Raw genomic sequence first — 23785 nt, 5'->3', positions numbered from 1 at the left:
GGGTGGAGAACTGAACCTGGGTCTTTTGCAAGAGCCGCAAGTCTTTTACAAACACTTAGACAAAAATAGCAAAAGGCCGACATAAAATAAACACTAATAACTTTACAAATATTTCCATGTCTAGCGGCATTCTCGGGGTATCCTAAGACAGCATCACAGAGAAAATATTCTCATGGCCTTTAGGGAGAGCATACAGAGCCCGGGTTCTTGCTTTGTGGCCCACACTGGCCTCAGAGTCTTCTCCTCCATCAGCCGCGAAAGTGCTGGCATCACAAGTGTGCCAGCCCTGTAATCATGTCGCACTGGTGCAAGCTATTTCTGACTGGGGCGTGTCCTTCCGCTCTTCTTTGTCTTCGCCTCTTTGACCCATGGACTGCTGTAATTTTCTTAGCTTATCAATTCTGGGGAGAGCATCAGTATTCTGTTTTCAATTAAAGTTTCACCTTTGCATCTGATCCCATCTCATTTAGCTTCATAGCCTGCAGCAGCTGACAGCATCTTTCTGGCCCTTAAATTTTGCCTTAAGATTTTGCGTTGTGGGTAGAGGAATAGCGCTGGGGTGAGCCTCCATGCCTTGTGCCTGCTGAGCTCCGCCACTGGCCCAGACAACTCGTCTTCCCTTACTTTTGACTCACTGTCCTAATTGTGTTGTAGGATCCCACCTGCCATATTGCGTTTGCTTGTCACGTCTCTTTAGGCTTCTGGTGGCTATGGCAGCTCCTTGGGTTTTTCTTGTTTTCGATGCCCTTGGTGTTTCTCTACTGGGGTTTGTCTGATTTACTTCAGACTTCGAGAAGCCACTTATTTATTATTTGCTGAGTGAGAAAGTGCAGTTGTGGGTGTACCGCGATGGGGTTGTTCTCACTTTCCCCCCTTGTTGAAGCAGAGGCGGGGTCTCTCTTTTCTGCTGCCGAGCTGTGCTGTGCACCAGGGTAGCTTGCCCAGGAGCTTCTGGTAATCCTGCCTCTTCCTTCTGTCTTCTGGAGTGCTAGGATTATGTTATGCTATACACGTGTGCTCCCTCATCTGGGCTTTTGCTTGGTTCTGAGCATCAAACTCAGGTCCTTACCCTTTATGACCCTCCCCCGACCCATCATTTTTCTAAAGACTAGACTGGGTGTTATGAAGACCACAGACTTGAAATGCCATTTTCATTTGATATCGGGGTTGTATACCATTCTTGTTCCTTATTTTTGTGGATGCTGACTTGGGTCCCTGGCGTTGGTAGTGACTTGGTTTCTATATTTCAGCTTTACTCCCTGTAACTTATGTACGGTATGAAATAAAGGAAGCCACCGTGCAAGCCACACCAACAGGGTAAGAGAAAAAAAAAGTATTCTGCATGAAAGACCCATTTTGAAGTTTCTGTAAGTGTCGTGTGTTTGAGGCTGGGCTCAACCTTGTTGTGTAACTAAGAATGACCTTGAAATTGTGATTTTTCTGCCACTGTCTCTTGAGTGCTGGTTCCTCCATGCTGCAAGGCAAGCACTCTACCAACCAAACAACATTCCTGCCCTAAGATCATCCTTTTCCACTCCCTCAGTATCTTCAGTTCTACAGGACAATGGGATTTACGTTGGTCCTGGAGAATCTCAGTTCCTCCATCCTACGTCTTTGGATAATTGCATTTCATAATTTAAAAGGGAACGATGTGAAATACACACCTGAATGAGGTGACCCTGCAGCTAAGACTCATTCACACTAGAGTGTTCTGGCAGCGGGTAGGATGACTAAGAGACATTCCTTTCCAAATTCAGAAGTGGAGAGGAAGTCAGAGAGCAGGAGAGGATTTGGAAAAACACCCGGCTCCGATGAATCAGATAATTAGTTACTATTTTATTGTCCTCTAAGTGCTGGGCAGTATTCTAGTTATTTTATCCATATTTTTCTTGTTAGCCCTGGCATGAGTCCTATGAAGTAGGTATGACTCTTTCCTTATTTTATGGACGAAGGACCTAAGACCTGCAAAGGGTGGATAATCCAGTGAAGGTCACACAGATGGTGACAGACTAGGACCAAGGTACACACACTTGTCTCCCTAGTGATCATTCATCACGTCGTCTTGGTGACTGGAACACCTGTGTTGCTGTGTGTGACTGCGTAGTTACCTATGAGGCTGCGTCTAGCCTGCTAATGAGGCGCAAGTAAGTGTTGAGTGGGGTTTCTGAGAGCCTTGTTCTTTAAAGGGTTAACTCATCATCGGAAAGGTAATGGCTCAGCAGTTAAGAGCAGTGACTTCTCTTTCGGGGGGACCTGGATTCAATTCCTAGCAGCCACGTGGTGTAGGTGTAAAACTGTAACTCCAGTTCTAGGAGATCTGATGTCCCCATTTGGCCTCAAAGAGCCCTGCGTGTGTGTGGCACACCGAAATACATGCAGGCAAAAGATCTGCATGTTTAAAAATAATATCTTAAAAGAGTTCACTCAGTTGCATCATTTCCCCCTACTACTCCATGTTGGCAAGCTTTTTGTGACTATGCCTGAGAAAATCCTCCTTTTCCTAAAGGAGGAAAGGTTTGTTTGACCCTTGGGTTCATAGGTGTTGGTCTGTACTCGCTTAGACCCATTACCCTTGCGCCCATGGCAAGGAGATATTCTCACGGCCAGTATTCTGGGCACAAGAAGCCTCTCCCTTAATGGCAGCTGGAAGCCAAGAGAGAGAAGGAAAGATATCATGCTTCTAGTGACCTAACTTCCGTTTTCTATGGCTCACCTACTTCCCAAGACCACCACAGGTTGAAGACTAGGCCTCTGAGGGATATTGAGGATCCAAATGATAGCATGCCAGGAATCAAGAGGTTTAGCTCACAGTAACTATCCCAGACCCCAAGAGCAGAAAATAACTATGGTGGAGCAGAAAAGTAAATGAGATCTTAGTTCCTAATGATAATAGAGGCACCACATGAAGGTGTGCTTGCCTTCTTTCGGTGAGAGAGAAAAATAGCAACAACAATAACAGCAGCAACTGTTATCCCATGCCCCTAACCACGACCCAGTGTGGTCTTTACTGAGAAAGGCTCCACCTTGATGCTTTACTTACCTTCTCTTATCACTAAACCGTAATGTACTTTGTACATTACGATACCAGAGGATGCCTAGATCTGAGGCTGGAGAGTTGGCTGAGCTACTGACTGCTTTTTAGACAACTAGGGTTCGGTTCCTAGTACCCAGTGGTGGCTCACCATGGTCTTTAATGTCAGTCCCAGGGGATCTGATGCCCTCTTCTGGCCTCCTCAGACATCAGGCATGCACATGGTGCATAGACTTCAATGCGGGACACACACACACACACACACACACATCAAACAGAAACAAATGCCTAAATCCTTGTGATATTTTTGCTTTATTTTAATGACCTTGGACAAATCCCTTTATTTTATGAGTCCCTTTTGTTATTTTGGCTACCTCTTTTGGTTGGGAATTCAAGACATTGATGAGGAGTGTGTTTACAACTTTGAAGTTCACATGGCGGTGTGTAATATTCAGGAGTCTGGGTTACCTGAAACTCACTTTGTAGACCAGGCTGACCTCTAACTCACTGAGTTCCACCTACCTCTACCTCCCAAATGCTGGGATTAAAGTGGTCTGCCACATTTTTTTTTTCTTTTTCTAAAGACAGGGTTTCTCTGTGTAGCCCTGGCTGTCCTGGAACTCGCTTTGTAGATCAGGCTGGCCTCGAACTCAGAGATCAACATGCCTCTGCCTCCTGAGTGCTGGGATTAAAGCCATGCGCCACTGTGACTGGCTTATATTTGGCTTTAAATTGAATGCTTGATGTGAAATGTCTTAATATCACCACAATCAGTTTTATCTTCTACCCTGTATGCTTTCTTTTTCGTATAAATACTTTATAATATGGCATATTTCCCATATTTCTGTCCCAATAGGAAGTCTGCAGTGCTCCTCAAACCTCATTATGTCCAAAATCAGCTAGAGATCTTGCTAACATACAGGTCAGGATTTAGTAGGTTTTAAGATTCTGCGTTTTCCCTTCCCTTCCCTTCTCCTCCTCTGCTCTTCCTTGACCAAACAAACAAACCAAAAAAACCCCACCCAAACTGTGGTTGCGAAAGCCTCTGGCTCCCCAACTCCCCACCAAGCTATAAGAAGAGGTGTGTGTGTGTGTGTGTGTGTGTGTGTGTGTGTGTGTTGTGGGGGCCTTAGAGACATTTCTTAGGGTGCCTGCATTGTGACCTTCACCTGGGGTATGGAGTGCTTGAGTCCAGTAGTCCCAGGCCAGCCTTGGCAACACAGTGACTGTTTAAAAGAACAAGTCATGGGCTAGAGAGATGGTGTAGTGGTTAGGATCACTTGTTGCTCTTCCAGAGAACCCAGATTCCTTTCCCGGCACCCACATGGAAGCTCACAACCACCTGTACCCCCAGCTCCACAGAATCTCACGCATCTGTCCTCTGAGGGCACTGGACCAAGGGGTGCAAACATATATACACATAAAGTAATAAAATAAATCTATATGAAGAATTTACACAGAGGAGTCCTGAGGTAGGCCAGGTGGTTCATGAGTAAAGATGATAAACCCAAAGCCCGAGTGTCTAAGTTCAGTGTCCTGGACCAGCAGGATGGAAGGAAAGGGCAGACCCCTACTTTTCTACTGACATTCTCGTGAGTATCTTGGCATGACAATAATAAGAAGAATGTAATAAATTAAGGGGGAAAAAAGAGGAGTCTTGGGTGCTGTAGTGTTGTAAGGGGCTGCTAGTGTGTTCCTGGATGCCCAGATCCGAAATAACCACACAGAAACTGTATTAATTAAATCCCTGCTTAGCCAATTACTTAAGTGTATTGCTAGCTAGCTCTTACATCTAGAATTAACACATCTCCATTATTTTATATTTTACACGAGGCTTGTGGTCCACCGGCAAGTTTCCAGCATGTCTGTCTCCTGTGGCACTCCATGGCTTCTCCTTCACTCCGCCTCCTTCCTCCCAGCATTCCATTTAGTTTTTCCCCGCCTAGCTCTGCTCTACCCTATCACAGGCCCAAGACAGGTTCTATATTAATTGATGGTATCCACAGCATACAGAAGGGAATCCCACATCACCTCCCATTTTCTGTTTAAATAAAAAGGAAGGTTTTAATTTTAACATAGTAAAATTATGTATAACACATCAGGTATCAAGCAAAAATTAGTTACAATATTTATATCTATCTTTCATCTTAACTAAGGAAAACTATAACTATATATTCTTCAACTCCATCAAAAACTCCAGAAGGATATATTACCTAAGTAAACAGGAAGTGCATTGTAAGCAACTTCCAAAACTCTAGAATTGACAGAGACATCCGAAGGAAAAAAAAAGTGCATTAAACTTTGTTTTTTTATGTGTCTAGAGTTCCTTTTCAAGCTTTCTTGGGTTTTACATGACTATAGTTGACCACGTTGGAGTGCCAATTTGTTGTAGGAGGCTGCTAGTATGTTCCTGGCTGTGCTCCGCTTGGTGATTAAATGGCTGCTCTTTCTGAAGACCTGAGCTAGATTCCCAATATTCCCATGTAACTCTAGTCTTAGGGGATCCAACTAAGATCCAACTAAGGCTTTTGAAGGCACCAGATATGTGTGTGCTGCACAGATATACATGCAGACAAAACACTTATTAGAGAAAAAATTGAAAAACATTGTTTTAAAAAGTGCATTACTTAGCTGAACATCCAACCCCCATTCAGACTTGCTGGGTTTCTTTCTTCTCGTAGATCACATAAAGTCCCCACATCTCTTTGTTGCATTTTAAAACATGATTTCCCAGGAATATCTGGCCAGGGGAGCTCCATTGTAGTGATATTTCATTTTTATTTTAAAAGATAAAGTTTACCTGGAGATCAGAGAGTAAAACAGCCCCACTCATCAGCCTTACAGACCAGGAAGTAGTAACACACACCTTTAATCCCCTAGCCACACTAGGTTGCCATAGAAACTGGGTGGTGCATACCTTCAATCCCAGTGGTGCACGCCTTTAATCCCAGAACTAGAGAGGATTACACAACATAAAAAAAAAAAAAAAAAAAAAAAAAAAAAAACAGTTCTCAACCACAGTCTCATTCTGAGATTCCTGGAAGCAGGATCGCCAGTTTTAGATTGAGGTTGAGGTAAGAGTTACTGGCTGGCTGTTTTGCTTTTCTGTTCTTCAGGCTGAATCCCAATATCAGTCTCTGAACTTTTCTTAATTGCACATCACTCCATATTCTTCTTCTTTGCCAGAGTGACTAGAAAAAGTCCATTGTTCAGATACAGCCTCAATCAATGATGACAAGATGGAGTGGCTGACATCCTAGAGAGAGGGTGGAAGAGGCCTGGAGTGTTTTTCTGTATATTCCTGTATTGTTTGAGTTTCTCCCAGTGAGTGCTTATTATTTTTGAAATTTAAAGAAAGGAAAATAAATTTAAACCATAAAGGGCGAAGATAGGTCAATGGCAGAGTTTCAACTTAGCTGCCAGGGTCGCGGGTTTGCCTTCAATACAGAAACAACAAAGGGAAACATAAGAAGTGATCTCCGACTGCTTTTGTATACTCGTTCATTTTATGATATTTTTAAAACGTTATTTTTTCCCTGAGATGAGTTACTGTAAAGATAATAGCAAATGCTGTCCTGTTGATAAAAGAAATGATTGATAAACTGTCGTGCAGATGATTGTAGGAAGGGAGCATGTAATTGTGTTTCTACTGAAGCTCATTTTTCAAAATGCTGGCTAATTTATCATTTGTTCATGAGTTTAGTCTTATGTTATCTCCTTGTTTTCGCAAACACTATAATCATTTGAAAAGCAAATCCTCATTTATAATAAAACTGTTGCCTGCTTAACATAATTTTAAAAACCCCAAGTAGTCTCTGCTTTATTTTTTATGTGTATTTTGTCTTTTTCTTGTGGCCCAACAGAGTACCTCTTCTGAGGACTAGACTCAGGAGACATGCATTCTTTTGGGTTGAGACAGGGTTTATCTGTGTTGCTTTGTCCTGGAACACGCTCTATAGACCAGGCTGGCCTCAAACTCACGGAGCTTTGCCTGCCTTTGCCTCCTGAGTGCTGGGGTTAAAGGCATGTGCTACCACCTGACTGAGACGCACATTCTAAATACTTAGTCTCAGTGGGCATAGTGGAGCAGACCTTATCCCAGCACGCAAGAGGCAGAAGCAGGTGGATCTCTTGAGTTCGAGGCTAGCCTGATCTACAGAGTGAGTTCTAGGGTAGTCAGGCTATATAGAAAGAAACTTTCTCAAAAAGCAAAAACAAAACAAAGCTATACTAAGCTAGATGCTCAACCTCTTATGTCCAGCGGTTCTGGTTAGCATTAATTGTCAATCAGTAGTGACAAAGTCTAGAATCAAGGGCTGGAAGGGCAGGGATTAAGAGTATTAATTGAGTTTGTCTTTGTCTGGTAGATCTGTGGCCCAGCTGCTGAGGCATGTCTTGATTGACTTACTATCAAATTTCCTTTCAGACTTAAAATTCTTGGTTCTAGATTTGGATATATAAGCCAGTATCCCCCACAGACCCCTTCCTAGTAAATTACTAGAAAAATTCAACTGGAAGAGGAGAAAGCATCATAAATGATACATTATTATTATTTGTTAGCAACCCGAACCTGATCTATTCGGTCACTAACGCTGTTTAAAACAAGCGCTAACTCTCGCGGATGTATTCAGCTGGCTGCACAGGCTCACCCTGCGCTCTTCTGGGATCCCGGCTGAAGGAGCGACCCCTAACAAGAGACAGAAATCTGCCTGCCGGCGTTAAAGCTGCCGCTCACAGGTTACAGGTATCGATTTCCACATTTCCCAGGCTAACCTCGCATTAACCGCACCAGGTGGTTGCAGTTTCTGTGGGAGACCCTGGGAGTCATGGGAACCTGGAGCGGATGGCCAATCCGGAAGGAAGAGCGATCCGAGGAGGTAGTGGCATTTTCCTCACCTGCTTAAAGCTTTGCCAGGTTAAAGGGACAGAAACTATTGGCAGAAACTTGTTTTGGAATTCTTAGTGCGATGCTTTCCATGAGCTCCTTATTAAGAAATAACTAGAAACCGGCCCAATGAGCTTTTGGAATATACCAGTTTTCATAGCTTGCTTAGTCAAAATTCAAAGTCTAGAATGTGTTTTCAGAAGTTGAAAGTGACCTTGTGAAGGGTTTAGATGGGGTCCATTCAGAACTACTTGGATATTGGCCTCGTCTCGCCAAATGGATCGTCTTTTTCCTTGTGCGGCACTAACTTGGAAGTCTCGGAGGCAAGAGTTCATTTATTTTCCTTGTTTGTGATCTTTCATGTCATCCCTCTCTTTCCGAATTAAAAATAGCTTTGTTGAACTCCTAGGGGATAGGATATTTCTCCTAAAATTCAGATACTTGCCTTTGATGATGTTCCACCGACCTTAGATTTTCCGAAGACAAAATATTTTTTATTATTTCAAACTCACTGATAGACAATATTGACCAAACAATGCTTCATTTCTCTTTACCTCGCCTATTGAAATGGAATTTTTAATGACATTAACCAATTCTGAAGCTTAATAGTGGCCGCATCACAGATTTCTGTTGTAAGCTAGTTTTTAAAAGAAGATCTCTGGCTCCAACATTTTAGAAGGAGTTGTTGCACAACAGCCAAGTCCTCAAGCCAGCTCAGAGGGCAACAGTGAGGACTCTGTGGTGCCCAGAGATTTTAAACCTTCCATGTCGGTCACGTCTGTGGCGTTTGATTTTCTTTCAGTAGCCAGAATTTGGGAAAATGATTCTTTTTTTTAGATTAAGTGCTCCTTGACTTCCCCTCTCTTAAGGAGGCAGCAGTCGTGACACCAGGGCAGGCTGTTTGGTCATGACATCACGGCAGACTGTTTGGTCGTGACATCAGGGCAGGCTGTTTGGTCATGGCATCAGGACTGTTTGGTCATAGCATCAGGAGAAGCTGTTTGGTTGTGACAATCAGGGCTGTTCAGTCGTGACATCAGGGCTGTTCAGTCATGACATCAGGACTGTTTGATTGTGACATCAGGACAGGCTGTTTGGTTGTGACATCAGGGCTGTTCAGTCATGACATCAGGACTGTTTGGTCATGACATCAGGACTAGGCTGTCTGGTCGTGACATCAGGGCTGTTTGGTTGTAACATCAGGACAGACTGTTTGGTCGTGACATCAGGACAGGCTGTTTGGAGCTGTATTTCCTCTGTAGGCCCACAGATAGACCATGCCTTTAATTTTACTTTTTTAAAGTCAGGGTTTCTCTATGTAGCCCTGACTGTCCTGAAACTCACTACTACATAGACCAGGCTGGCCTCGAAGTCACAGCAATCCACCTGCCTCTGCCTCCACAGTGCTAGGATTAGGTGTGTACCATCACACCTTTTAGATTTTCGGAGCCCAGTATATCCCTTGGCTCATGGTCCCTCGATTCATCTCTATAGCAACATCTCTGCTTCCCTTGTTCTACACCACTATGGCATCTCTGTGTCACAGCGTCTGTCTTAGTCAGGGTCTCTGTTGCTGTGAAGAGACACCATGATCACGGCAAGTCTTATAAAGGAACACATTAATTGGAGGGCTCATAGTTTCAGAGGTTCAGTTCATTATCATCATGGTGGGTAGCATGGCAGCATGCAGGCAGACATGGTGCTGGAGGAATAGCTGAGAGTTCTACGTCTTGAAGGCAACCAGAAGTCGACTGAGACCCTGAGAGGCATCCTGAGCCTAGGAATCCTCAGAGCCCGCCCCCACAGTGACACACTTCCTCCAACGAGACCATACCCACTCCAACAAAGCTACCTGTTCTAATAGGGCCACTCCCTATGAGTTTATGGGGGCCGATTCATTCAAGCTACCACAGTGTCCTATGGGCATCTCTACCCTAATTCTCTGACCTTATCCTGTCAATAAGCCCTGTCGTCACTTTGGGTTATCTATATAACCCAGAATAGTTTCCCCATTTTGTGATACCTGCTCTTATGTGCAAACCCCTTTCACCATGTATGAAAACACACTTACAGGTTGTGGGGATTAAGACATAGGAATCCTCACGGGAGGCATCGTTCATCCTCTTGCCTAATTTGAGAGCACAGTAAATCCATTTCTCTTCATCCTTCCTCATTTTGTTTTTAATGGTACACTCACCACGAGACCAGTGACCTGTGAGCCCTGTCATTCTTAATTTCTCCTCTCTCTTTCCCATCCTCCTGTCTTCCCACTTCCAGATCGCATCCACAGCTGATCAGATGTGGTCGTGTTGCCACCACCCAGCTCTGCCCAGATTTATCCTTTTCACTAATTTCGACTAAACACAGAATAATGTCTGAAGTATCCTGGGTCCCCAAGCTGACTCCCTGCCCCTCCCTTCCACTCTTGGGTATTCTGAGTTAATTACAGCCCAGTACTGTGAGTGTCATAAGTGGCACACACAGTGCCACAGGACTGATCTCAGTCTCGTTCCTTCAGCCATATGGAGCTGGAAGTGAAGCCTTACATCCTAGAAGACACTGGAGAGAATTTGGGTTGTTTAAAGATAATTATCTCGAAAGGCAATTAGGATTTGAATGGCGAATTTCAGTCTTTTTTCTTCATCTGGTTGAATATTTCCTCTTGTTTATTGGGAAGAGAGAATGAAATTAGGCTCTGGTTATCTGAGCAACTCTTTCCCTTCCCTTCCTGGAGAAAGGGTATGTTTTAAAAAGTTGCAGATGGCTGCTTTCTAATATGTAAATAAAGCGTATTTCGTCAGATTTGACGGGGCATTTGGGAAAGCATCTGGAGAAGTGAGTACCATCCCTGAAACATTAGCAACGTGCAGGCTTCCGGTCCTACTGGGAACTCTTTCTGTAATGTCCTCACTGTGTGAGGACGACTGTGTGGCTTAATGAAACGAGGGTCAGTCTACTACTTGCTACAAAGAAAAAAAAATGGATGTCACTAACTATACACGTCTCCCTCCTGCTTTTAGGGGGGAAAATGTTTACTAGATTTTCGGCAATTTTTATTTATTAAATCCCTAGCTTAATTAAAATTTCTCAAGACATCTTGAAAGGAAAGGTAACAAATATGAAAATGAGATACCCCAAGAAGTAACGTATTCTGCAGATTAAAATTGATTTTAAATCAGAAGCACTGTGCGGCGCCCTCCCAAAGCAGAGGATAAAGATGCCCTTGTTTATGTCCTCCTTCTCTGCTGGTGTGATGCTGACTACATCACTTGCCTGTAACTGCTTGACATTTTAGTTTTGTGAATACAAATGTCTATTGATTTTTTTTTTCCCTCTTCAGTAACGTATTAACAAGTTCCATGCCCCCACACTTTGGCTTATCCTTTCCATCTTGTGTCTTCGCGACTGAAACAGAGACTGTATATAATGACTTTGAGTCTTGTTTTGAAATGCAATCACAAGTATTGTTCAGATCTTCAGAGAGCCCCAGATACATCACGGACAAGTCGATATTTAGGTTACGCAGGAGATATACTTCTCCGTTTGTTTTTAGAAAGTGGAATTAATGAGCTATAACTCATGTGCCATGCAATTCACCCATTGCCTGTGAATTTTTCTCTCCTGGTGCTGGGGACAGGGTCCAGGGCTTTGCTTGTCACGGTCTGTGTTCTACTGCCAAGCCACACCCCAAGTCCTAATTTAAAAACCATTCCCTATAGTGCTTCTAATGTATTTTGTTGGTATTCTTTGCTTCCTTTTCTAAGCAGCAGACAGAAATAAGTGTATTGAGATGAACAAAAGGAAGTATTTTAGGTATGAAGGGCGGACAGGATAAGGCCACGAGGTGGAAATGGGCCGAAGGATCGAGATATGCTCTGGGTGTCTAAATGCTGGATTTTAATTCAGTGTAAGAAGCAAGCTGTGGCTTCCTCAGATCACTGTGGTCTACAGGCTCCAAGGGCAGTGCCAACAAGGAGCAGGAGAGGAGGGTAAAAAAAAAAAAATATGTGTCAGGTGGAATCCCGTTACTCTTTTTTTTTGTTTTGTTTTGCTTTTCGAGACAGGGTTTCTCTGTTGCTTTGGAGCCTGTCCTGGAACTAGCTCTTGTAGACCAGGCTGGCCTCGAGCTCACAGATCCGCCTGCCTCTGCCTCCCGAGTGCTGGGATTAAAGGCGTGCACCACCACCGCCTGACTTCACACAGGAATTTTAAAAGAACAAAGCTGCTTATATGCACCTCGTGTTATGGACTGAGGGATAGAAGAGGGTTAGCAGGGAAACAAAGGATAATAGAAGAGGCAAAAATTCAGAGTAGGTAAGAAATCCATGATGCAGCAAAACAGACCCCTTATAGAGGTCCCTGAAGACCCTTCCTTACAACATATAGGTGGGTTTGTTTTTTTTTTTAGTTTGCTTTTCTAGTAGTTATTTAACTCAGATTCACAAATATTTATTCATAGAAAGCATCCTTCCTCCCTCATAAGATACATTATTCTGAGATAAAAATAAAAAAATATCACATACAGAAGTGATAGCCTTATTTGTCAGCTGTTTGCATTCTAACCACTAAAACATAAGAAAATCAAGAACCCTGAAAGCAAAACCATGGAATCTCAGCGACTCTCTTAAGAATTTTCTGCCCAAGGCTTTATTCTCCACAGTCCCATCCCATTAGTTCCCCAGCAGGTTCAGCTCCATATCCTTCCTGTCTTGGTATCATGTTAGGGTCAAGGCTCAGGGGGATCCCAGGAGAGCCAGAGGAAGAAGAACAGCAGGGTACAAGAAATCACATAAGTACAGTCACCACCGGAGCCCCGAGCTCTCGAGATAATGGCTTTGATCCATTTTTGGTAGTAGGTCACGTTGACGTAGACTCCAGGAGGACTTTTGCTGCATTCCAAACCCCAGCTTACTACACCCATCAGGACCCAGACGCCATCAATGTGGCATGACAGAGGCCCTCCAGAGTCAGCCTGAGGGAGAGAAAGGCCAGAGCTCAGCAGTGAGAAGGCCTGGGATGAGGCTGAGGGGTGTTATCAGTCAGGAGGGATCAGAGAGTTCTACAAAACTGGACCTGGACCCCAAGCTGTGCGGCAGCAAGGGAGCTGCTTCAGGGAGAACTCATAGGAGTTCTGGAACCAATGGAATTTGAAATTCACAGGGACCTTAGAAAAAAAAATGCATTAGTTGTTTCTAAATAGTCATTTGATATGCTATGAAAAAGCAAGGGGAAATTAATACGATGTTTCTTACTAAGGTTTTCACTACAAAGCGAGACTTAATGAGTGTAAAACGCGCCCGTGTTTTTCCCATAGGTCCTTATTTTCTTTTCAGTGTTGTGTTCATTTCTCCGTTGGCATGGTGACAGCCATCAGTCGGTTGTCTCCGTTGGCATGGTGACAGCCATCAGTCGGTTGTCTCCCGTTGGCATGGTGACAGCCATCAGTCGGTTGTCTCTGTTGGCATGGTGACAGCCATCAGTCGGTTGTCTCCCGTTGGCATGGTGACAGCCATCAGTCGGTTGTCTCCCGTTGGCATGGTGACAGCCATCAGTCGGTTGTCTCCGTTGGCATGGTGACAGCCATCAGTCGGTTGTCTCCCGTTGGCATGGTGACAGCCATCAGTCGGTTGTCTCCGTTGGCATGGTGACAGCCATCAGTCGGTTGTCTCCCGTTGGCATGGTGACAGCCATCAGTCGGTTGTCTCCTGTTTTGTTTCTTTGTCCTCTGACAGCTTTAAGAGCTCATGGTATTCTAAGCTCACTTCATGTGTGTCTCGTCTATTACTGTCGCTTTGTGGAAAGCCTTGGAATCACACAGGTTGAGTCTTTCAATTTTGTTCTTCTTTTTCAAGACTGTTTCTGGTCCCTTGAATTTCATATGAGTTTTAGTATCAGCTTATTAATTTCTCAATCTATTTTTTTCCAATTTTATTTTAAAACAAACTTTGGCTTTTTTTCTCCCTTTTTTTTTTACATTTTATTGTTTTTCTGTTCTCTGCTTCAGTAAATAAAATCATTATTTCTTTCTTCTTTCCCAGGTCTAGTTTGCTCCCCAACTCCCAGAACTGTGCCCCCTCTCCCCCTTCCGCCCTCCCCCCTCCCTCTTTCCCCCTCCGCCCTCTCCCTCTCTTTAGTGGCTGTCTTTCTCCCTTGTTCCCCTTTCCCCCCCTTTCTCTTCAGCGTTCAGATTGAACCAGGACCTTGGATGGGCTGCTCAGGTCTGTGCCACTACACTGTGTCCCGTGTCTTAATGTAGAGATTAGGTTCTTCACTTGAGATATTCTTGTTTATAGAACTGACATTTACAATTATGAGTTTCTCTAACTACCGCTTAAGGTCTGTAAGCTGTGTCTCGACTTCATTTCTATCAACATGTTTCCTAATTTCTGCAGTGATTTCTTTTTTGGCTCATTGGTTGCTTAGGAATATGTTAACTACCACAGATCTGAATTTTCTGTATTTTTCTGGTACTTTTACTCTGTTACTCTATTTTATTCTGTTGTTATTAGAGACCCTACTCTGTATGATTTCAATCCCCCTAACTGTACTGAGGCTCAGCTTACAGCCTTAGATAAATCTGTTCTGAAGAATGCTCGGTGTACATTTAAAGTGTGTTCTATTCTTCGCTGCTGATCTCAGATCAACTCTGCTGCAGATGAAATATAAAAGCCAACTCCATGAAGGCAGTGGAGAGAGGTCAAAAGCAGACAGCAAGTGGGGTTAATCTTCAGAAGAAAAAGAATAATACTTTGTTTTTAAGTGGCTTTCTCTTAAACAGGCCCATTCCCTAGCTTATCTGGTAGCTAGAACTTAAATAGAAACCCAGGCTTGCTGACTTGAGATCCAAAGAAAGAGCTCCGAGTCACACAGACGGTTAGAAGGTGAGCAGTGAAAAGCGACCTACAGATTTAATGCAATGCACAGCAAAATTCTTCATAGACCTCAAAAAAATGGTACTCAACTTCATATGGAAAAGCAAAAAAAACCCATGATACCCAAAACAATCCTGTACGATAAAAGAACTTCTGGAGGCATCACAATCCCTGACTTCAAACTCTACTACAGAGCTACAGTACGGAAAACAGCCCAGTACTGGCATAAGAACAGACAGGAGGACCAATGGACCCGAATAGAAGACCCGGATATTAATCCACACACCTTTGAACACCTGATTTTTGACAAAGAAGGAAAAAATATCAAATGGAAAAAAGAAAGCATATTTAAAAAATGGTGCTGTCATAACTGGATATCAACATCATATAGAAGAATGAAAATAGATCCATATCTATCACCATACAAAAAACTCAAGTCCAAATGGATCAAAAACCTCAATATAAACCCAACCATACTGAACCCAAAAGAAGAGAAAATGAAAAGTACACTGAACTTATTGGCACAGGAGACCACTTCCTAAATATAACCCCAGTAGCACAAACACTGAGAGAAACAATTAATAAATGGGACCTCCTGAATCTGAAAAGCTTCTGTAAAGCAAAGAACATGGTCAACAAGACAAAACAACAGCCTACAGAATGGGATAAGATCTTCACTAATCCCACATCAGACAGAAGTCTGATCTCCAAAATATACAAAGAACTCAAGAAATTGGGCATCAAAAGAACAAATAATCCAACTAAAAAAAAAAATGGAGTACGGACCTAAACAGGGAACTCTCAACAGAGGAATCTAAAATGGCTGAAAGACACTTAAGGAAATGTTCAACATCCTTAGTCATCAGAGAAATGCAAATCAAAACAACTCTGAGATTCCATCTTACACCTGTAAGAATGGCCAAGATCAAAAACACTGATGACAACTTATGCTGGAGAGGCTGTGGGAAAAAGTGAACACTCCTGCATTGCTGGTGGGAATGCAAGCTGGTACAACCCCTTCGGATGTCAGTGTGGCGATTTCTTAGAAAATTAGGAAATAACCTTCCTCAAGACCCAACAATGCCACTTTTGGGTATATATCCAAAGGATGCTCAATCGTGCCACAAGGACATGTGTTCAACTATGTCCATAGCAGCTTTGTTTGTCATAGCCAAAACCTGGAAACAACCTAAATTCCCCTTGACTGAAGAATGGATGAGGAAAATGTGGTATATTTACACAATGGAGTACTACATAGCAGAAAAAAATAATGACATCTTTAAATTTCCAGGCAAATGGATGGAGCTAGAAAACATCATTCTGAATGAGGTAACCGACACCCAGAAAGACAATAATCACATGTACTCACTTATAGGTGGTTTTTAAATATAAAGCAAAGAAAATCAGCCTACAAATCACAATCCCAGAGAACCTAGACAATAATGAGGACCTTAAGAGAGACATACATGGATCTAATCTACATGGGAAGTAGAAAAAGACAAGATCTCCTGAGTAAATTGGGAGCATGGGGACCTTGGGAGAGGGTTGAAGGAGAGGGAAGGCAGGGGAGCAGAGAAAAATGTAGAGCTCAATAAAAACAATAAAATTTAAAAAAAGGAAAGTGAACGGTGAAAAGCTAGATAGGAGAGAGGGAGGGAGACACACACACACGAGAGAGAGAGAGAGAGAGAGAGAGAGAGAGAGAGAGAGATTGAAAACCAGAAGCCTGGATTCAGCCAGGCTTACTGAAAAGTAAGAAAATTAAAAATTAAAATTATGTGTTTATCTCAATATATTTATGAAAAAATCACAGGTCTTAAAATGTAATAACAAGTGGCTACATTGGTCTAAATCAGTAGTTTTCAACTATGGGTCACAACCCCTTTGGGGGCAGTGCTGAAGGACCATTTATTTCACAGGGGTCACATATCAGATATCCTGCATAGCAGATATTTACACCCCGATTCATAACAGTAGCAAAATTACAATTATGAAGTAGCAACAAAAATAATTTTGTGGTTGAGGTCACCACAGCATGAGGAACTGTGGTAAAGGGTCACAGTATTAGGAAGTTTGAGAACCACTGGTCTACATCAGTGGTCTAGACTGGTAGTCTTACGTTTTGAAGGAATTAAATTGATATAGGCCAATATTACAGAAAACACAACCAATCAAAATACAGAGTTGCCGGGGCTTGAGAGACAGCTCAGTAGTTAAAAGCATTGGCTTCTCTTCCAGAGGACCCAGGTTCGATTCCCAGCACCTACATGGCAATCGACACCCATGGCAAAACACCAACGCACATAAAATAACAAAATAAAAACCAGAGTTGTGGAGTCTAGTACCAAGGCATTGATCTATAATAGAACTCCCACACCTAAGGTCCAGGTAACATCATGGAAGAAAGGGCAGAAAGATTGTTTAAAAGCCAAAGGTTTGGGGAGTTTGCTGTGAGACTATATCTCCTTGTAATGTCAGGAGCTACACAGGGTCTCACCAACATGACTGCCCAAATGTGAGTTGAACAAAAGCAGCAATAGACAAGCCAAAGTAGACAGGGAAAAGGCCATGAGACCCCAGCCCTACACAAAGAACTAGGCAATTAAGGAATGCTGAGTCAGGGATATGGTCTTCCCCAGGTAAGAGTATGCCAATTAGTTATCCAATACCAAACCGTCAGCCCTAAAAACATACATGTGAGTAACACTATGTTGACTGAGCAGGTTATATTTAAGTATTTAGGAGTATATATGTATGCGTATATATGTGTGTTTGTATGTATATATGTATGTATGTATGCGCATGTAACAACAATGAAATGGAAACGGAGGCTATGAATTTGAAAGGGCTCAGGGAGGGGTATATTGGAGGGTTTAGAGGGAGGAAGAGAACGGGGGAAATAATGTAATTATAGTCTCAAAAATAAAGCAAATTTAAATATTGATATAGGTCAGTTGATTCATCCAGCATAACTCAAGAGTTACTGTGAACCATCATTTCCTGGGTTGTAAGTTATTGTTAATTACAGATAAAACGGCTTATACCCACATTAAGATGTCCCAGAAGGAAAGTAGGAAGGAGGGAAGGAGGAAGAGAGGGAGGGAGGGGAAGGAGGGAGAGAGGGAGGAAAGAAGGAAGGAAGGAAGGAAGGAAGGAAGGAAGGAAGGAAGGAAGGAAGGAAGGAAGGAAGGAAGGAAGGAAGGAAGGAGTACCCCAGGAACAAACACCTTGCAGCTGTCCTTTGTCTGAATATTGCCAGCACAAAGTTCGTCCTCCTCGATGACGGACTCCAGTTCTGGGAGGAAAATGCCGATTGGGCTGTACAGTTGTTTACACCCCTCATTGCTAATGAGGGGCACTTCAGCTTCTTGGAGGGTAGAGGGGTAAAGACCTGAAGAGGACAACAGCAAGGAAAGTTTGTAACCGCCTGGAGTCAGAACCAGCCCGCCTTCCTATGGAGAGCTCTGAGATGCTGAAATCCAACTAAATGAATTTGAATTGTTTCAGTTTGTGCCAGCATCCTAATAAAGAATATTCACATAACTTCTGATTAAGTCAAAATGCAGGTAATCTAAATTATTCTAAAATTGTTCTCCTCATTTTTCTTAAATTTCTGAATTATCTCTACTTCATTCTGGAAAAGGTGTTAACACGTTTTTATAAACAAATTAACACACATCAAAACAAAAAAAAAACTAGACTTTCCAAACATTAAGTCATGTTTAATAGTCTCTGAAGGAGAGGTAAAACTATATGTTTAAATTGTTAATATTTGCTCTGTCAGTTATAAACAGACTCTAGGCATGATATAGTAGTAAACAAACAGGTAAATGTCAAAAGGATATTTTATTTGAAGACTTATAGATTGATTTAATCTAGCTGAAAAATATTAGCCAGAGTCATGCTGTGCTGTCATACACTTATAATTCCAGGAGACTAGTATAAAGGAACATGTGTTCAAGGCTAGCTTTGGCTACTGAGCAAGTTTAAGGCTTGCCTGAGCTACACAAGAACCTGTTTTAATTAATTAATTGTTAAGTAATTCATCCCTCTCTCTACCCATCTCTCCTGTACCTTCCTGAGTTTGTCCCTATCCGGTCACCCAGCACAAAGCTGGCAGAGTCAGCAGCTGCTCTGAGATACTGGGGAAGCAAATTGGCAGAATGAGAGCCGTGAAGGTGACCGTGGACGACAGTTTCAGCAGGGCAATATCTCTGGTTATGCCATAGTGACTGGGATAGGTGATGATTTTGGACACGTAGTATTCCTTGTCTTTACTTGAGTGGTTTACATCAATGGATCCAAGCCGCACACTGTATAAAAAAACCAACTGTGTCCTAAGAGGAAAAGACAGAAGAGAACAGAAGTGACGTACTGACCTACAGCGCATCAGAACAAGCTGCCTATCATAGCCCAAAGTCTCTGAAGAAGAGAAGGTGATACTTCCAGGGTTCAGTTCCTCTGGAGCTAAGATTAGTTTGTGTCTTTTTCTTATCTCCTGTGCCCTGTCCTGGCTTCTCTTCCTGTGGTCTTCTCTTACGTGATGGTGGCCAGAATTCGCCCTACATATTCTCCCTGATTCCCCCACTTAACCTCTTCCATTTTCCATGGTTGTGTGTGTGTGTGTGTGTGTGTGTGTGTGTGTGTGTGTGTGTGTTGTGTCAGGTGGTCTCATCAGATGCACAAAATAAATAACCTAAGTAGTGTCAGGCAGCCTGTTACCACCACCACCACCCCCTTCTTTGGCCTTCTGCCTTTTTGTTCTAGACTATCTTACCGTCTGTCATCTTGGTTTTCTTGGGAATTCTCTTGTGTTATAGCCTACCATTTTGTCTAGGTCCATGTCTTCCCGTCCCTCCCTGCTCATACGCAGGAGTGGAAACGGTTTTGTGGCTTTGAATATTTGTAAACGTCTGTGTTTATACGCTATCTATTCACCGTTTGTATGCAGGTAGAACATACAATTCTGAGCTAGGAAGAAACTCTCCCTCAGTATTTTGAACTCACTCTACCATTTTTCTGAGTTTTCATGGTTGTTCGTGAAAAAGCCTTTTGACGGCTGTGCATATTAGTGTCCGTTGTTGCAGAATGAGTTGTTATCATGTTCTGTGGTGTAAATGAAAACATATTTGGGTCTCAGAGTCTTTGAGTCATGGACCAGGTGTGGCCTAACTGGTGCCTACGTCTCGGTCTCTCCAGTGGCCCCAGTCAGGGCTTGAATTGGGGAGAATCTGTTGCCAGCTCACTTACATTGAGTTGGAGTCTTTGTGAGAAACCAGTCTCATCTGGTGCTGACCACACAGCAACTTGCTTTTACACCACGGCTCTGAAGGCTCTGATTGTATTTGCGAGACCCAAAAGCTCAAGACAAACCCCTGAGTGGTTTCGGAAGTGAGCAAACGCAATGGAAGGCATCGTCTACACCCTGTCTCCTGGTTGTGTTCCCTCCAGGATGATGTAGGCTTCCCTGATGCTATCCAAACATCCATGTGTCCTCTCCCAGCTACAGCGTGCTGCTGTCAGTACCCAGCGCTCGTACCCAGCGCTCGCTGATGAGGGAACCACCACAGATGTGAGTCTGGCCAAACTGCAGGTTGACCTGCCAAAGCAGCAGGTTGGCCACCCACAATGCGTCCAGAGTATACAGGTCGTCCACACACTAGACAAAAAGGAGAAGGCACAGTGCACACTAACTTCTGGCCTCCATTTTATCACTGTCCCCAAACTCCCATCTCATCCTTTTCTAGGATTTGAGGCCTCCTTAAAACAACTTACACTTCCCAATTCCAGTTTTCTTTTTCCCAAGTTCTTTATTTATGTGCTTTAAATATATGGGTGTTTTGAATCTGCATGTACGTCTGCACATCAGAAGAGGGCACAGGGTTCCATGGGATATAGTTACAGGCAGTTGTGAGCCGTCATATGGATGCTGGGGATTGAACTCAGGACCTCTGGGAGAGCAGTCAATCAATGTTCTTAACCACTGAGCCAAATCTCCAGCTCACCGCCCCCCCCAAAAAAAATTCCAGTTTAAAACCCAGCAGCTCTAAGCCAGTGTGGAGACTACTCACCTGATTGCAAAGTTTTCTTTTTGGCAAAAGAATATGGGCAAGACCCTACAGAAAACACACCATATCATTAGTACATAGTAACATCTTATATTTGAACTCACTGAACAAGAGCTTTCTAGGTCGGCGGTAGGGCTAAAATTTACGAATGTCTACCAGTTACAGAGACTCCTGATAATTATATACCTACCTACCTGACTCTAGTAAGCGAAGTTTACCATTTGCTTTATGAGTCATTATCAGGAACATCAAATATGTCCAATTGCAATACAGTGATGCCCTGGGCCCCTTTTGAGATTTATAGACTGTTTATTTTTATGTTGTTTTCTTTAACTGAATTGTCATTTTGCAATATTTTTGTCTTTTTTTGTTGTTGTTGTTACTTCTTACCTCTTTGCTACTGACAGCATAGCCTTCTTTTAATTAATTGTAGTCCAGAGAAGTAACCGGACAAGTTGTTTATTATGCCAGTCCTACCTCCAGATTCCTCTACCTGAAATGCGGTTTTCCGGGGCCTGGGTCTCCTCTGACTTGCTCATTTCCATGAGTCATCCCCTCTGAAGGAATAGAGGAAGTCCTGAGTGAATGAATACTGTTGACATGGACCCTGGCCTCAGACCTGTGGGAAAATGGCAAAGCCCCTACCTCACCCGAGGGGTGTGGCTCCGCGGGAAAGCAGAGCCTTCTTCTGGGTCCTGTGGTGATAGTCGGGGCAGAAAATGTCCACTGTAGCTTTCTCCTGCTAATGCACATGCATGGCTTGAAGAATGCTCCCCAACAAACACCGCTCCTAGGAGATTAGCTAAAAGTGCCTCCTCAATCCAGCTTCATACAGTACACCTTGCCTTTTTGTTTATCCATATGTAACAGTCCCACCTTCTTGTTCAGCAGTGTATAATAAACGTGCTGAGCTTCTAGGGTAATGCAGCGCTCCATCAGAGGGCCCAGCCCACACAACCCCATTTTTTCTACTTGTCCTTTCCTCTTTCCTTCATGGCCCCAGCAGGTGAATCCCTGGAGCAATGCAGGGGCAACCCCTTGTGCTGCGGGGGCTGGAACATGACCGCCAAGCGCTCCACTTTCACCCAGTCTCTTTCCAGGACCTGCTCAAATTATTCCTTTTTAGAGAGGCCATTTTAGACTAACCCGTTAAAAATTACAGCACGCCTCTTTTGCTGTTGTTATTTTGTTTGTTTTATGCAGGCTGGGTTGGCCTAGAACTCCCATTCAGCCGTCCTGAATGTTGGGATTCTAGGCCCGTTTTTGTCCCTGAACTTGAGATGCCCCTTTCCCTTCATAACATTTATTAATCATTAATATGCTTTATAACTTACATTTTTAATCTGCTCACTGATTATAAGGCTCATGAAGACAAGGACCTTGGTTTTGTTTACTGCTTTATCTAATCACGGACGTTTAAACAAGGATGATGCCACTCACGAATAGCATCCATACGTTATCATACGATGTCTTCTTGAGTCAAACGTTTCCGCGTTCTCCCCTCTTGGCCCTGCCTCTGGAGCTCACCTAGCATAAGTAGCAGCAGGACCACGGGGACGGCAGGGCCCATGCCTCTGTCCTCAGGAGCAACACTTCCTGCTTCCCGACTCAGGGTCCAAGCCAGGGAAGGGGCTGGACCAGCTTCTCCGGTAGATGGAGCACTCTGCTTCTTGCTCAGCTTCTTCCCCCAAGGGAGCAGATTTAAGCAGAGCAATTGCAGGATCCTGCAGCGCCCCCTACTGTCACGGAGGAGCCAACTGTGTGGAGTTTTTGCCTAGGGGGCGGGGTAGTAGATCCGCTAAGGGTTCTGGGAAGGATTAGGGCTTTATTTGTCCATGGCGAGAAGGTGGAAGGGTTGCAGGATTCGAGGATTAGTCAAAAAATAAGAAAGGGGAAAGAGGAAATTAACCCACTATCTGAATTAAATCCATTTTTATTTTACAAATCAGGTTTACAAATAAACTCTAAGACAACGAACATCGATCTGTGTGTAGAACATTTATTGTAGTCTGGTCTCAGGTTTACAAATAAGCTTTAAGACAGTGATCTCTCTGTGTGTAGAACATTTATTGTAGTGTGGCCTCGGGTTAGTACCTGGGGTCTGCGTGGAAAGACCAGGAGCGGAGTGCAACGGGTCACCTGGAGCAAACCTAGGGCAGATCATAGCAGGGAAGACTTGGATGATGTTGGCTTGAGAGCTGGTAGCAGGGTTGTTCAATATCTCCACTCAGATTCCTGGCCATTCCTACATTAAAATGGCTCAGCTTCGTTCCATGCCACCTGCCCAAGAGTTTCCTTGTAGTTAGTCTGGATTCCGAGGAGGCTTTATGTGATGCAGATACTCTGTTCTTATCAGGACATAGGTTCTCATGTCTATGGATTGATTGTCTTTGAGGTAGGTCTCCTTACATAAAAAGAAGAGGGGGTGGGGACACAAAAATTTGTTTTTTAGGACAGTTGCCCTCAGCCTGACTCCCCCTAGTGTCTTGAAAATGATCAGTGTGTGTGTGTGTGTGTGTGTGTGTGTGTGTGTGTGTGTGTGTGTGTCTAAGAAATGTGATCTTCACAAGAGTTAGCTTTTCCAGCCTGTATGTACCACCCAACCTGGTCTACTTTATTTAAATAACTACAGTTTAAAGCCATTTTTAGAAGGGAACATTTGACAAAAACCTTGTCTCCGTGTGTTTGTTTACTGACTGTCCCACTACATCTTACCAAGTTTGTACTTTTCAGATCCACTTGCCTTCAGTTGTCTCTCCTGGAAACTGCATCTGCCATCTTCCTGTTAACTTACTAGTGTCCTGCAGGCTTTCTTTACACGCTCCGTTTGTGAGATTTGTGCATCCGTGCTGGCTTTGTTCTAGTTGCTGTGATATTTTTTTTTAGCATCTGATAATATATGACTTCCTGCTTTTATCTTATTTTTTTT

General features: G+C 43.3%; 2 protein-coding genes across 4 annotated transcripts in view; one reads left to right on the top strand and one right to left on the bottom strand.

The window, feature by feature from the left end:
- The window catches only part of Sh3d19 (SH3 domain containing 19), a 151853-nt gene that overhangs the window by 7846 nt on the left and 120222 nt on the right, over positions 1-23785 (top strand). The gene's annotated exons all lie outside the window — the stretch shown is intronic.
- Prss48 (serine protease 48) lies at positions 12590-22528 on the bottom strand. Its single transcript, XM_087899383.1, is given in 7 exon segments — positions 12590-12888; positions 18016-18179; positions 18863-19125; positions 20296-20394; positions 20396-20447; positions 20860-20904; positions 22384-22528. Coding segments are annotated over 7 exon segments (912 nt in total). The 5' UTR covers positions 22427-22528; the 3' UTR covers positions 12590-12642.

The sequence above is a fragment of the Myodes glareolus genome, chromosome 20, assembly GCF_982192425.1.
Source record: "Myodes glareolus chromosome 20, mMyoGla1.1, whole genome shotgun sequence".
Classification (NCBI taxonomy): Eukaryota; Metazoa; Chordata; class Mammalia; order Rodentia; family Cricetidae; genus Myodes; species Myodes glareolus.
The sequence above is the reverse complement of the archived record's forward strand: the minus strand, read 5'-3'. Positions and strand labels throughout refer to the sequence as shown.